Source organism: Gopherus flavomarginatus, chromosome 7 (genome assembly GCF_025201925.1).
Source record: "Gopherus flavomarginatus isolate rGopFla2 chromosome 7, rGopFla2.mat.asm, whole genome shotgun sequence".
NCBI lineage: Eukaryota > Metazoa > Chordata > Testudines > Testudinidae > Gopherus > Gopherus flavomarginatus.
Window position 1 is genome coordinate 112,632,925 of NC_066623.1, and position 14,506 is coordinate 112,647,430.

The following is a 14,506-nucleotide window of genomic DNA, read 5'->3' on the forward strand; positions in this document are numbered from 1 at the left end:
TATTTCATAGACTCATAGACTCTAGGACTGGAAGGGACCTCGAGAGGTCATCGAGTCCAGTCCCCTGCACTCATGGCAGGACCAAATACTGTCTAGACCATTTATGAACTAGTCTTCACTGTCGCTTTCATGAATGCTACAAATTCACTTGCCAATAAATAATTAAAACACTCCTCCGCTCTGCTAAGTCCTCAACAACAAAAAAAAAGGTTAACTGTCGTTACTTGCAAATGTCACAAGGTTATCTCTGAGGGCTTTGACAACAATGCACTTCCTAGTAATTAATTCATACTCCTAAGAGAAGAAACATGAACTGAAAAAAGTATGAGTTAGACTAAACTGTGTAAGCAAAATACAAGATAAACAACAGGATATTTAAGATCAGTATAAAAATCAATGTACCACTGAAACGTTATGTTCATAGTAGTTAGTTCTAACATATATAAGTGACATTTTAAAAAACCTCACAGATACCGTCACCAGGCATCCCCTTAGGGCTTGTCTACATCAGAAAGTTGCAGCGCTGGTGAGGGAGTTACAGCGCTGCAACTTAGGAGGTGTACACATCTGCAGGGCACCACCAGCGCTGCAACTCCCTGTTTGCAGCGCTGGCCGTACTCCCGTTTTGTCTCGGGTGTAGAGGATCCAGCGCTGGTGATCCAGCGCTGGTAATCAAATATAGACACTTACCAGCGCTTTTCTTGACCTCCGTGGAATAAGCAGGTATCCCAGCGTACCTGAGGAAGCCTCTGGTAATCAAGCTGGTCTCCTTCCCCGGTTTGCTCTCGCGTTCCCCGAACCCCGAGCAAGCAGGTCTCCTTCCCTGAGGTTTGCTGGGTGGTTCCGGGAACGCGAGAGCAAACCGGGAAAGGAGACCAGCTTCGCCGCGGTTTGCTCTCGCGTTCCCCGAACCCCGAGCAAGCAGGTCTCCTTCCCTGAGGTTTGCTGGGTGGTTCCGGGAACGCGAGAGCAAACCGGGAAAGGAGACCAGCTTCGCCGCGGTTTGCTCTCGCGTTTCCCGGAACCACCCTGCAAACCGCAGGGAAGGAGACCTGCTTGTTCGGGGAACGCGAGAGAAAACCGCGGCGAAGCTGGTCTCCTTTCCCGGGTTTGCTCTCGCGTTCCCCGAACCACCCAGCAAACCGCAGGGAAGGAGACCTGCTTGTTCGGGGGTTCGGGGAACGAGAGAGCAAACCGGGAAAGGAGACCAGCTTCGCCGCGGTTTGCTCTCGCGTTCCCCGAACCTCCCTTGAAGCCGCCCAACAGCGCTGCAGTGTGGCCACATCTAACACCACTTGCAGCGCTGGTTGCTGTAAGTGTGGCCACTCTGCAGCGCTGGCCCTATACAGCTGTACTAATACAGCTGTAACAACCAGCGCTGCAAAATTTTAGATGTAGACATGGCCTCAGACTCTTGTGTTGTAAGAATTCTCCTCTTTAGAATGGAAGATCTTTATGAAGACAAACTTGAGTTTTCTCTCCCAAGTAATTACAGCACATATCAAGAGGAGCTCTGTCTTCAAAAGGAGATTGCTAAAGATTTTAGGTAATATGAGTAAGATTTCCTAGTATTTTGCACAGCTTTTTAATTTTCATACCATTTTCTCATGTACAGTGCCATTACCTGGAAAGAATGGCAACGGTGTACAAATTGCCAGAATTCACACCATGGGAGCTGCAAACTGCTCAGGGAAATATCTATGCAGCTCCACAAAACATATACAAAACCCAACACAGAGAATAAACTAATTTTATTTCAACTAACTTAGCTCATCTCTCCCTTCTTACATCACTTGGCAATACCTGTGATCTTCCAAGATATAGAGGCTATAGGCATCATCACCTCCATAATATTCCAGCTCAACTGCTCCCTAACCAAGAAGCAAAAGTAAGAAAGTTTTTCCCAAGCCAAAGCCTATACTATGGTAACAAATAGCACTATTGACAAACCTAACACGACAGCTGTGGCATATCCTTTTGATCCCTATAATTTATTCTCTCCATCAAAATTCATCAGCAGAATTCCAGTCCAGTTTACATATAGGTAAAGCAGACATTTAAACTGACATACAAACATTACCTTCTAGGGACATTTTTATCAAATATTTCTTTTATTTTATAGGAAACAGTGGTTTTGTTTGAATAGCTGAAGTGTAATCAACATGTATTAAAGTTTGTGCCCTCCTGTGTTTTTGTTAATACTCTGAATGCTACAAAATACAATGCAGAACTAAAAACAAAATGAATAAAGTTCAACTTTTGAAAATCTTTTATAAAAAATTTTTTTATAGTAACACAATAAACTATGACGTTTTTATTCCTTCAAGGCACTATCCTCATTAATAAGTCATTCGAATTCTTAAAGTACATGAAAGTAAAGCAATTTCTTTTACCTGGTTGAGCCCAATTTTCACTGAAGGGTGAAGTCTCCACCAATTCATTCATGTACATTTCTTGATTTTTGTAAAATTGGAGTACAGGGGTAAAGTGATTTGCCCAAATATACCTGGTACGTCAGTGGCAGACTCGGATATTAAAACTGGTCTCCTAACTCCCCACCTGGTGTCCTACCCACTGGCTCTCCCTAAACTCAAGGTTTTATTTATTGTTGAAGGTTTAATCAGAGCAACATATTATATATTTTCTGAGTGGACTTACATCCTGTAGGAGTTTCTCTAAGTTCTCCTGCAGCTCATAAAAGTACCGGGAAGTAATAAGTCCTTCACGTGATTTATCCAGGCAGTCTCTGGACAGCTCAATAACCTGATGATAAATGAAGCTTAGGACCCCATCTGCTAATTGCAGCACGTTCTCTGGAGCATTAGAAGCAATAAACTCAGCCAGCCGTTCCTCCATCTGCGCTGTGGCCTAAAAGCAAAGAATAAAAAGAAGACAAACTTACTTGAACTTTGCTATCTTGACATGTAAATGTGAACAGATAGGATGCTAACTGATACACTTTTTCATTGCCAAAATATATGACTGTTCAAGAAAGCTCAGTGATATCAGAATTCACAGAAAAAAAAATACTACCAAGAGTTCTGGTTGTAATGACATGTAAATTAACTTAAACACAATTAGAATCTTGTAGTAAAAAATCCAAGTTTCTGAAAGTCAAAACACTCAATGTTAAGGGTCCATAGAAACCTCAACTCTGATTCTGTATCCCCCTGTGCTGTGCACACAGAATGGGAATCACAATATTAAATTTATTACAGGAGTGTCACAGAATGCAAGGGTCTTGAAGAAGAATTAAGGTCAAGATTGCTGCAAAGTGCTCAGGGACATTGACCATAATCAACTGCGATGTAACAAAACAAAGGTGATTATTTCAGATCAGGATTAAGCAATGGGAGCAAGAGCACTTAGCAAAAAAGTTCCTATCTTCATGCATATTCCTTGTAAATAAATAGGGAAAGGGAAGAGGAATTCAGGAAATATGAAACATAAATAGTAATTGCTCACCAGGATGCTTTTTAAAGTTTTCCATCAGCAGTCCTCTAAACATTAATTCTGTTTTCTCAATTGTGAGATTAAAGTGAAAAACAGAGGACGAGTATGTCTGCAAACTCTGAACAAACTACGCTGCTTAGAAACCATATGTGAGCAACTGGATCTCTCTCAAGTAAGTGCTTATGAATTAATTCTAAATGGTGTTGTTTAATACTTTCACTGAATAAATTGTTCAAAATATAGGTCCTTACCTTTGGAAACCTTTCCTTGTACACATGATTCATCATTACTATTTCGCTATCAAAGGAAATCGGGGAACGACCAGGACTGAAGGGAAAAAAATATATTCATAATTTATAACTTTCACATTGACGGTAAAAAAAACAACCCTAAACAGCCATTGTGAGTGTGCTGCTTAGATCAGATATGGCCATCATAGGCTTGTCTTCCTTTATGGAAAAAAAGGAATGATCTTAACTCAGGTTTAAATCCACCTAAAGAGAAGACAATTTGTAGTTTTCACAAGAGTTAGCAGGTCGAAAACTACAAACTGCTTTGTCTTCACTAGAATTTTAACATCAATTAAGAAAAGACAGTTACTCACCTTTGTAACTGTTGTTCTTCGAGATGTGTTGCTCATATCCATTCCAGTTAGGTGTGCGCGCCGCGCGTGCACGTCTGCCGGAAACTTTTTACCCTAGCAACTCCAGTGGGCCGGCAGGTCGCCCCCTAGAGTGGCGCCACTATGGCACTAGATATATACCCCTGCCGGCCCGCCCGCTCCTCAGTTCCTTCTTGCCGGCGACTCCGACAGTGGGGAAAGAGGGCGGGTGTGGAATGGATATGAGCAACACATCTCGAAGAACAACAGTTACAAAGGTGAGTAACCGTCTTTTCTTCTTCGAGTGCTTGCTCATATCCATTCCAGTTAGGTGATTCCCAAGCCTTACCTAGGCGGTGGGGTCGGAGTGAGAGGTCGCGGCCTGGAGCATTGCAGATCCAAAAGCAGCATCATCTCTGGACTGCTGGACCAGGGCATAATGCGAAGCAAATGTATGAACGGATGACCAGGTCGCTGCCCTACAGATTTCTTGAATGGGCACTCGGGCGAGGAAGGCCAGCGAGGATGCCTGTGCTCTGGTAGAGTGAGCAGTCACTCGGCCCGACGGGAGTTGGGCCAAGTCGTAGCAGGTCCTGATGCAGGACGTCACCCATGACGATAACCTCTGAGAGGAGATCGGTAGCCCCTTGACCCTGTCCGCTACTGCCACGAATAACTGAGGGGACCTGCAGAAGGGTTTTGTCCTGTCCATGTAAAAGGCTAGCGCCCGTCGGACATCTAGCGAGTGAAGCTGCTGCTCCCTGCGGGACGAATGGGGCTTACGGAAGAAAACTGGGAGGAAAATCTCTTGGTTGACAAGGAAAGCTGAGACCACCTTAGGAAGGAAAGCAGGGTGCGGCCTCAGCTGTACCTTATCCTTGTGGAAGACCGTATACGGTGGGTCCACCGTGAGGGCCCTCAGCTCTGACACCCTTCTAGCTGAGGTAATGGCCACAAGGAAGGTGGTTTTCCATGAGAGGTAAAGCAGGGAGCAGGTAGCTAATGGCTCGAAAGGAGGGATCATGAGCCGGGACAGGACCAGGTTGAGGTCCCATGAGGGGGCCGGAGGGCGAATTTGGGGATAGAGCCTCTCCAGCCCCTTCAGGAATCTCGCCACCATGGGGTGAGAGAAAACAGAACAGCCGTCCACGCCAGGATGAAAAGCGGAGATGGCAGCAAGGTGAACTCGTAGGGACGACAATGACAACCCCTGGGCCTTAAGGGACCAGACGCAGTCCAGAAGAGTGGTGACGGGAACCTCCATAGGATGAAGAGCTTTCTCTGCACACCAGCAGGAGAAGCGCTTCCACTTGGCTGTATAAGTCGCTCTGGTGGAAGGCTTTCTGCTGCCTAAGAGAACCTCGCAGACCGGGGTGGAGCACCGCAGCTCAGAGTCAGTCAACCATGGAGGAGCCACGCCGTGAGGTGGAGCGACGGAAGGTCCGGGTGACGGAGCCTGCCGTGGTCCTGCGTGATGAGATCCCGATGAAGAGGTAGGGTAACTGGGTTGGTTACTAAGAGGTCCAACAACACGGGGTACCAGTGCTGCCTGGCCCATGCCGGAGCTATTAGAATCAATTGGGCTTTGTCCCTGCGCACCTTGATTAGAACTCTGTGAATCAGGGGAATCGGCGGGAAAGCATAATGGAGGTGTGTTGTCCAAGGGATCAGGAATGCATCCGCGAGAGACCCGGGCTCCCGACCCTGGAAGGAGCAGAATGTTCGACACTTCCTGTTCACCCGGGATGCGAAGAGGTCTATTCGGGGACGACCCCACCTCTGGAAGAGTGAGAGGGTGACGTCCGGACGGAGGGACCATTCGTGTGAGAGGAAGGATCTGCTCAGCCGATCCGCGAGGGTATTCCGCACTCCGGGAAGGTAGGAGGCGGACAGGTGAATAGAACGGGCTATGCAGAACTCCCAGAGACGTATCGCCTCCAGACAGAGGGGAGAGGACCTGGTGCCGCCCTGCTTGTTGATGTAGAACATGGTCGTCGTGTTGTCGGTGAATACCGCAACACAACGACCATGGAGGAGATGGACAAATGCTTGACAAGCAAGGCGGACCGCCCTCAACTCCCGTACGTTGATGTGGAGGTTGATCTCTTGCGGGGTCCACAAGCCCTGAGTCCTCTGAGTGCCGCAGTGAGCTCCCCAGCCCAGGTCGGAAGCGTCTGTGGTTAGGGATGCGGAAGGCTGGGGCGGATGGAACGGAAGCCCCGCACACACCAGGGATCGGTCCAGCCACCAGTGTAGAGAGTCCAGCACCGCCTGAGGGACGGTGACGACTGAATCCAAGGACCGTCTGGTCGGTCGATACTGAGCAATCAGCCATGTTTGAAGAGGTCTCATGCGGAGACGGGCGTACGCTGTTACAAACGTGCAGGCCGCCATGTGGCCTAATAGGGCCAGACACGTTCGGATTGAGGTCAGCGGGGCCGCTCGCAACCGGAGAATAATGTCTGACAATGACCGGAACCTGGGCAGGGGCAGCAAGGCCCTGGCGAGGGTAGAGTCTAGAACAGCTCCGATAAACTCTATCCGCTGCGTGGGGAGTAGAGTGGACTTGTCGGCATTGATTACGAGGCCCAAAGCAGCAAAAAGGGAGCTGATCCTGGTGACATGATCTCTGATCTGTTGCTCCGACGTACCCCTGATCAGCCAGTCGTCCAGGTAGGGGACGACGTGGATATGGCATCGTCTGAGGTGAGCGACGACTACTGCCATACATTTTGTAAATACTCGTGGGGCCGTAGAGAGGCCAAATGGGAGGACCGCAAATTGATAGTGCTGGCGGTCGGCCACAAAGCGGAGGAAATGCCTGTGATGGGGGGTGATAGCAATGTGGAAATAGGTATCCTGCATATCGAGGGCGGCGTACCAGTCTCCGGGATCCAGGGACGGGATGATAGTTCCAAGGGACACCATGCGGAACTTCAACTTCACGATGTACTTGTCGAGTTCCCGCAGGTCGAGGATGGGCCTGAGACCGCCCTTGGATTTGGGGATCAGGAAATAGCGGGAGTAAAACCCCTTGCCCTTCTCGTTCTCTGGAACCACCTCTATGGCTCCTTTGGCCAGGAGCGTGTGCACTTCCTGACGGAGGAATTGCTCGTGAGAGGGGTCCCTGAAGGGGGACGGGGACGGAGGGTGGGAGGGTGGGGGTGAGGAAAACTGCAGGCGATAACCGTCCTGTATCGTGCGTAAGACCCAGTGGTCCGATGATATTTGGGACCACGCCGGGAGGAACGAGGAAAGGCGGTTGGAAAACTGCGGGAAAGGATCCGTAGGGGAGACTGGTACTGCGCCCTCGGGCGCACCTTCAAAATGAAGGCTTAGGCCCTGGGGGGGCCTTAGCGGGGCCCTGGCTTTGTCCCGCCTGACCTCCCGACTGCCTGCGGCGGTTGTTCCTGCCCCGGCGTCGCGAGGGGTCCTGTCTCGGGCGGAACGGGGGGTATGGACGCCGCTGCTGCTGCTGGTTTTGTTGTCTGAAGGACCTGCGTTGGGTCGCCGGAGTATGCATTCCGAGCGACTTTATGATGACTCTATTATCTTTTAAGTCCTTCAGCCTAGGGTCAGTCTTGTCGGAGAACAGACCCTGGCCTTCGAAGGGGAGGTCCTGGATCGTGTGCTGGAGTTCCGGCAGAAGGCCGGAGACCTGCAGCCACGAGAGGCGCCGCATGGTGAGCCCGGAAGCCAGGGTTCGCGCGGCCGAGTCAGCGGCATCAAGGGAGGCCTGGAGTGATGTTCTCGCCACATTCTTGCCCTCGTCCAGGATGGTGGAAAACTCCTGGCGTGCGTCCTGTGGCAAGAGCTCCGCAAACTTCTCCGTCGCTACCCAGGTGTTAAAGGAGTAGCGGCTGAGGAGAGCCTGTTGGTTGGATACGCGGAGCTGTAGAGCCCCTGCCGAATAGACCTTGCGGCCCAAAAGGTCCATGCGCCTGGCCTCCCTTGACTTAGGCGCCGGGGCCTCCTGTCCGTGGCGCTCCCTGTCATTCACCGACTGGACCACCAATGAGCAGGGAGTCGGGTGAACGTACAAATATTCATACCCTTTAGATGGGGCCATGTATTTCCGCTCCACCCCCCGAGAGGTCGGTGGAATGGAGGCCGGTGACTGCCAGATGGTATTGGCATTATTTTGTATGGTCTTTATGAAGGGCAAGGCAACCCTGGTTGGCGCATCGGCTACCAGGATGCTCACCACTGGGTCCTCCACTTCCTCTACCTCCTCCGCCTGGAGGTTTAGATTTTGAGCCACTCGGCGGAGGAGATCCTGATGTGCCCTTAAATCCAATGGCGGGGGGCTGGAGGAAGAGGTACCGGCCACCGCCTCATCCGGGGATGAAGATGAGGAGATTCCGGGAAAAAGAGTATCCACGGGGGGTTGTACAAGGGGCTGCACCTCGGTATCCTGAGGGAGCTCCGGGTCCCGGGAAGTGTCCTCCGTTTGCGGAGAGAGGGGTGGCCTGGACACCATAGCCTCCAGTGGTCTACGCTCCGCCAATGGACGGGGGGTGATGTGATGAGGACCTTGCGTCTGGGCGTATGCCCACGGGGTCCAGAATCCCCACTGTGGATGTCCTCTATCTTGCTCCGGGAAGCGGTTTTCGTGCCTGTCGAGTGTCTTATCATAGGCACTATCATCGAGGGAGGAGACTGAGGGCTCCGTAGCAGGCCAGGGAGGCGCTGAGCTGGAATGGTACAGCGACGCCGGTGCTGCGACTGATGTTCCCCTCGGTGCCGAGGGTCGGTGCCGTGACTCATACCGGGACCGGGACCGGGACCGAGAGCGGCGTGATGACCTGCGCCGAGATCTCGACCTGGAGCGGGAGCGATGTCGATGTCTGGAGCGAGATCGCGACCTTCTGGAGGCCCGGTGCCGAGACGGCAATGGAGACCGGGACCTACTACCAGCGCAGTGCCGGGAGGTCGACCGGGTGCGGGACCTGCCACCGGTTAGGTGCCGGGAGGTCGACCGCGGTGCCAAACGCCGAGGCGAACGACTCCTGGAGGCTCGGTGCCGATGGTGTGATGAAGCCGATCGGGACCGGCCAGATGGTGATCAGTGCCGCGAGTACGACCGGCACCGTCTAGGCGATCGGCGCCGGGACTCCGAGCGGTGACCCGAGCGTGAGCGGTCACGCCATCGGGGTGATCGGCGTCGGAACGCGGGAGAGGACGGACGAAGCATCGGCTTGCCCGTGGATACGATGCGTCCCGTGGGTGGTTGAGTTGGCTCCGTGAGAGCAATCAAGTCCCGAGCCAAGGCGAAAGTCTCCGGCGTTGACGGGACCCTTAGCTCGACCCCTGATCGTATTGGGGAGCTAGGAGGAGCTGGACTCGACGGACCCTCCGGGCCCGGAGTCGACAGTCCTGCAGGCGGTGCCACAGCTAAGGTAGGAGCCGGGCGGTCCACTCAGGTCTGCCTGGGTGTGGAGACAGACGTCAAGGGATGTAGGTCTGTCCCCGGTGCCGGAGATGGTCAGTGCCGGAGAGTCTTGTCGGTGCCAGCGCGGTCCGGTGCCGGAGCCGAAGCGGTGGACTGCGCTGCCGGTGCCGGAGAGAGAGCCGCTTCCATGAGAAGGGCGCGGAGACGTTGGTCTCTTTCCTTTTTAGTGCGCGGCTTAAAGGCCTTACAAATGCGGCACTTGTCACTAATGTGCGATTCCCCCAGGCACTTCAGGCACGCGTCGTGGGGGTCGCTTGTAGGCATCGGCTTCTTGCAAGTCGAGCACTGTTTAAACCCCGGCGAGCCAGGCATGGGCCCGGTGCTGGGTGCTGGGGAGGGCAACAGCCCACCCACAGGCAATGTTCAATAACTATTTACAAAAACTTAACTAACTACAACTATACTGAAAAGGTAACTATAACTATCTGAGAAAAAAGGTTTTATAAGCTAAACGACGAGGAGAGCTAGGGACGTGGAGGTCAGCGAACCACACTCCACAGTTCCAGCAACCGACACAGCGGTAAGAAGGAACTGAGGAGCGGGTGGGCCGGCAGGGGTATATATCTAGTGCCATAGTGGCGCCACTCTAGGGGGCGACCTGCCGGCCCACTGGAGTTGCTAGGGTAAAAAGTTTCCGGCAGACGCGCACACCTAACTGGAATGGATATGAGCAAGCACTCGAAGAAGAACTCACATTCTTTTCAAAGTAAAGACAACATCAAATATACTGACATTTAAAACTGATGCATAGGCTTACAAATCCAATTGTAACTGTTTTACTGTTCCCAGTAGTGTGGTCCTCCATATTTCCCGCATTCCCGCACATTTTCATTTAGCCCTCTTTAGCAACATTCGGAGACCCTGAAGGAGGAGAGCTCAGTTCCCTCCAGAGTCTGCCATGTTGAAAGGGGACATTGTAAAGTGAAGAAAGACACTAGGAGCTATGACGTTATTCACATCAAATTATATATATATTTTTATTATCCACGGAGTGATGTTAACAAATATATATATATAATTTGGTGTGAATAACGTCATAGCTCCTAGTGTCTTTCTTCACTTTACAATGTCCCCTTTCAACATGGCAGACATATTACACAATGTATGCAATACACTTTCACAAGTTAGCTTCTTGAAGACACTGAAAAACAAGACACTAAATCCTGACAGAAGCTAAGTCTGTATTACAGCTTGATTACATTCAAAAGATTTGTTGCATCTCATTTCATCACATCTGATGTTGGTATGTAATGCTATGACTCATTCCATGGTTAAGAGGAGCCAAAGGCTGAATGAAGTAATGCACATACAAAGTAATTACACACGTAGTTACCTGATTGCCTGCAGCATGCTATGGCTTCATTTTTCTGGTTCCATTGTTTTTATTTTCAAAATAAACTGTAATGTCCATTATAACACATTACATGGTTATTTGTTTTTATGATTTTAAGAGTATACATCTTGCTAAATATATATTCTCTATGTTAAAAGATAAATTATTTCTGGCCTGAACCAACTCAAACAGATAATTTAAAAGTTTCTTATGATGGGTGAAATATGTCTCTCTGAAAGGAACAAATATATCTGAAACTCTGTATGCATTAGAGATACTATCCTGTAGCAAACCTATTTAAAGGCAAAAACATTGTCCTGGGAACAGTATATTTATAACCCTTCTGCAAAAGTTTTCTATTTTACCAGAAAAGAAAGCTCCTCCCCTCAACCCCTCTTAATTCTCACGTTCCTATGCACTGGTAGCTTCCCTGCCACACACACCTCCATCCCTTCCCCCCATCCTCCCACCCAGTTGCTGATGAATAGCCTTTTCACTATCCAGAATGACAGAGCACACAAAAAGCAGTGATAAAGTCCGATCAATTTCCAAATTACCATTGAAAACAAAATCCTCCCAATATAACATGTCAAATTAAATGCCTAATTCACTATGGCAAGATTGTGATGTAATATATTGCACTATAACATTTTATGTTGAGATTAAGTCTGGGAAACTACAGAAGTAATTATGTAGATAACTGACTAACCAAAGGCTATCAGGCAGACAAAACAGGTTATTTTATAACACCTTGGAGACAGATTACCAAGCCAAAAGAAAAATCAGAACCATTCAGATAACTGAATTCAGCATGGGGGAATTGTAAAGGAATTTTAATATCATGAATAAAGTTAGTTCTGATATTTCTATTGACACGGCATCTGTTTGAGATGCAGAAGCTTTAGTCAAATATACTGTATAATATAATTTCACATTTAATACTGGAAAGTCAAGCTTCACAAGGCAATGCATTATTTTCTTTCAGAGTGGGGATAAACTTTGTGTGCATGCATAACATTTTAATATAGAAGGGTAGGAGGTTTTTTTCTCTGTGTTCTGTGAGGGTCAGTGGGGGGTGATTTGTTTATTGTCTGAGTTTTCCATTTCAGCAGAGCAGACATTAGGAGAAAAATATCTGTCCCCTTAAGCTCACTAGCAGAATGAAAAACTACCTCAGTTTTACTTCCCCCTTTGTGAAATTACATTCCAACAAACCTTAAGTGGCACATCTCGCCAACACAGGTATCTGGATTTCTGCCTGTCAAAATACATATTCGTGAATCTGTACAAATTGAAAAATAGCAAATATGCAGCTACTCCAGGGAGTGACACTTCTTCTATTAATAAATGAAGCCTTAGAAAACTGGAGTGCAGAAGGGACTAAATGAAAGCGAAATATTTCCTAATATGTAATTTTTCTCTCAATTTGACAGGTGCATTTATTAGAAAAATGCAGAGGAGCTCAAACCTGTGATCTTTTCTGTCTCACCCCTTTCGGGGAAGAGGGGATCTAATGAGGATGTATGAATAACACCACCTTTCTAAACTTAGTCTGCTTGGCAAACAATTAAAAACATATGCCTTAATCTTTTGTCACTGATACTAAAAATAATTTTAACAGCAACAAAGAGAATGTTATAAATCCACAGAGACGTATGTGTATAAAATTAAACCCTTGAGGCTCGAACATGTTCCCTGTGAAGTCAATAACCAAATGACATGTCAATAGGATCAGGATCGGTCCCCTAGATTGTGAATTCTACCAACATACAAGATATACGAAAGAACATTATCTAGACAATTCACATAACACTTGTATGTTCAAACTCACAGAAAGCAAGTAGTGCAGTGTTAAAGAGAGACAACAGAGACACTGGATACAAGTACCTAGAAGACACAGTAGCATTTCATAGACCTACTGTGTATAGCTTTTGGAAGCCATGTTATATTTCAAATTTAACTGTACATCTCTCTGTTTCTGCGCCTTTGTTGTGGATGATCAAATACACACACTGCAAAAAACAAAAGTAGGGCAGAGAAAGAAGACAGAATACTAAGCTAAGACCACGACCAGGTAACATTTTAGAGGATGTGGGAGTATATTGCAAGGAAAAAAGTACAGAAAATTAAATGTGAAATTTGAGACTTACTCGTGAATATTTATTTAAGGATCACTTGCTGCATAATCATAATCAGACAGCTGGTAAATTCTGTTCCAGTTTGAACAGACAATTTCTGTGGTACCACTGAGTAAGGAAATTCTGAGGCAAAGTGGTATACCAGGAGTGCCTCAGTGCAAGTTAGAATAAAAATCAGCTTTTCTAGATTACAGCTATTTCACAGAAATACTTCTGCTGCCAAAGTTCTCGGAACAAACAGGAAGGCTGGCTCGAATCTGTGTATGCAGAGTGTTTTTTGCAGAGTGCTTTGCAAGCCCATTTCTGAGTTTGCCATAAGCATATTATTATTTATATGAAATGTGGCATGTTACTTTTTTATGTTTATTGAATTTATTTTACATAAGCCCCATATTATTTTTAGTCCATGGATGTAAACTATTTGCAGCTGGTTTCAGATTGTGGAACACAATTCAGACTAACATTTTGTTGCCCTGCTATTGGTTTCTTATGAACATGCAATAGGATTTAATATATTACTTCTAACAAGTCAAGATTGTTAGCAAAGAAAATAACTGATTCTAACACAAATTTGAAGAAACAAAAATTAATTCGTTTTCTCCAAGAGATTTGCATTAGGACTGAAACCAGACCTTTTAACTATATTAAGACAATTTGAGCATATTAACAAAATATTGGACAAAGGGGAAGAAGTCAACAAAAATTTATCTGAATTTTCAAAAACCCCTTGACAAAGTCACAAGTGACTTATGAAAACTAAGTAGTCATGGGGTGAGAGGTAAAGTACAGTCTTAGATTAGACAGAAAGCAGAGTAAGAATAAGTGGTCAATTTTCAACATGGCAAAACATTAACAGTGGTGTGGCCCTAGGATCACCGATTCTTAATGTATTAATTAATCTAGAAACGGGAATCAATAGTGAGGTGGAAACGTTTACAGATTAGACAGTTATTTAGGCTAGTCGAGACTGGAGAGGACTGAAAAACTTTAGCGTGATCTAAATAAATAAGATGAATGGCCAGCAGGATGGCAGATAAATATTGACAAATATAAGGTAATGTCCATTGGAGGGAATCATTTTAATTACTGAAACTAAAACTACTAAATTAACTGTAACCACTCAGGACAAAGATTTGGGGTTTGTGCTCAGATCAAAGAAAATCTCTGCTCAATATTCAGCACACCAGTCAAGAAAGGAAACAAAATGTTAGGATATATAAAGAACAAGATGAAAAAATACAATAAATCAATTGAATATTGTCTTCTGGAGAAGTTCTGGTCAACTTATCTCAGAAAGGATATAGCAGAAAGAGAAATTGTTCAGACAAAGGCAACAGAAATGATTAAAAGCATGGGAAGGCTTTCCATGCAAAGAAAGATTGAAAGATTGAAATTGCTGTGCTTAGACAGAAGGCATGGTAGAGGTAAAATAATGAATGGTATGGAAGGCAAATAGGAACACCCAATTTTACCTTTTCTCATCACAGGAGAGCCAAGGTATGGTCAGTGAAATTGAAAGGCATTTTTTA

The 14,506-nt window shown here is 47.0% G+C and overlaps 1 protein-coding gene across 6 annotated transcripts in view; it reads right to left on the reverse strand.

Moving 5' to 3' along the window:
• The window catches only part of MAST2 (microtubule associated serine/threonine kinase 2), a 359,963-nt gene that overhangs the window by 53,688 nt on the left and 291,769 nt on the right, over positions 1-14,506 (reverse strand). For all 6 annotated transcript variants that reach the window (XM_050961826.1, XM_050961825.1, XM_050961827.1 and 3 more), the window contains 2 exons: positions 3,705-3,780; positions 2,659-2,868 (listed from right to left, as the gene is read on the reverse strand). In XM_050961826.1, the coding sequence (XP_050817783.1) occupies positions 2,659-2,868; positions 3,705-3,780 (286 nt within the window). The remainder of the gene's footprint in view (positions 1-2,658; positions 2,869-3,704; positions 3,781-14,506) is intronic.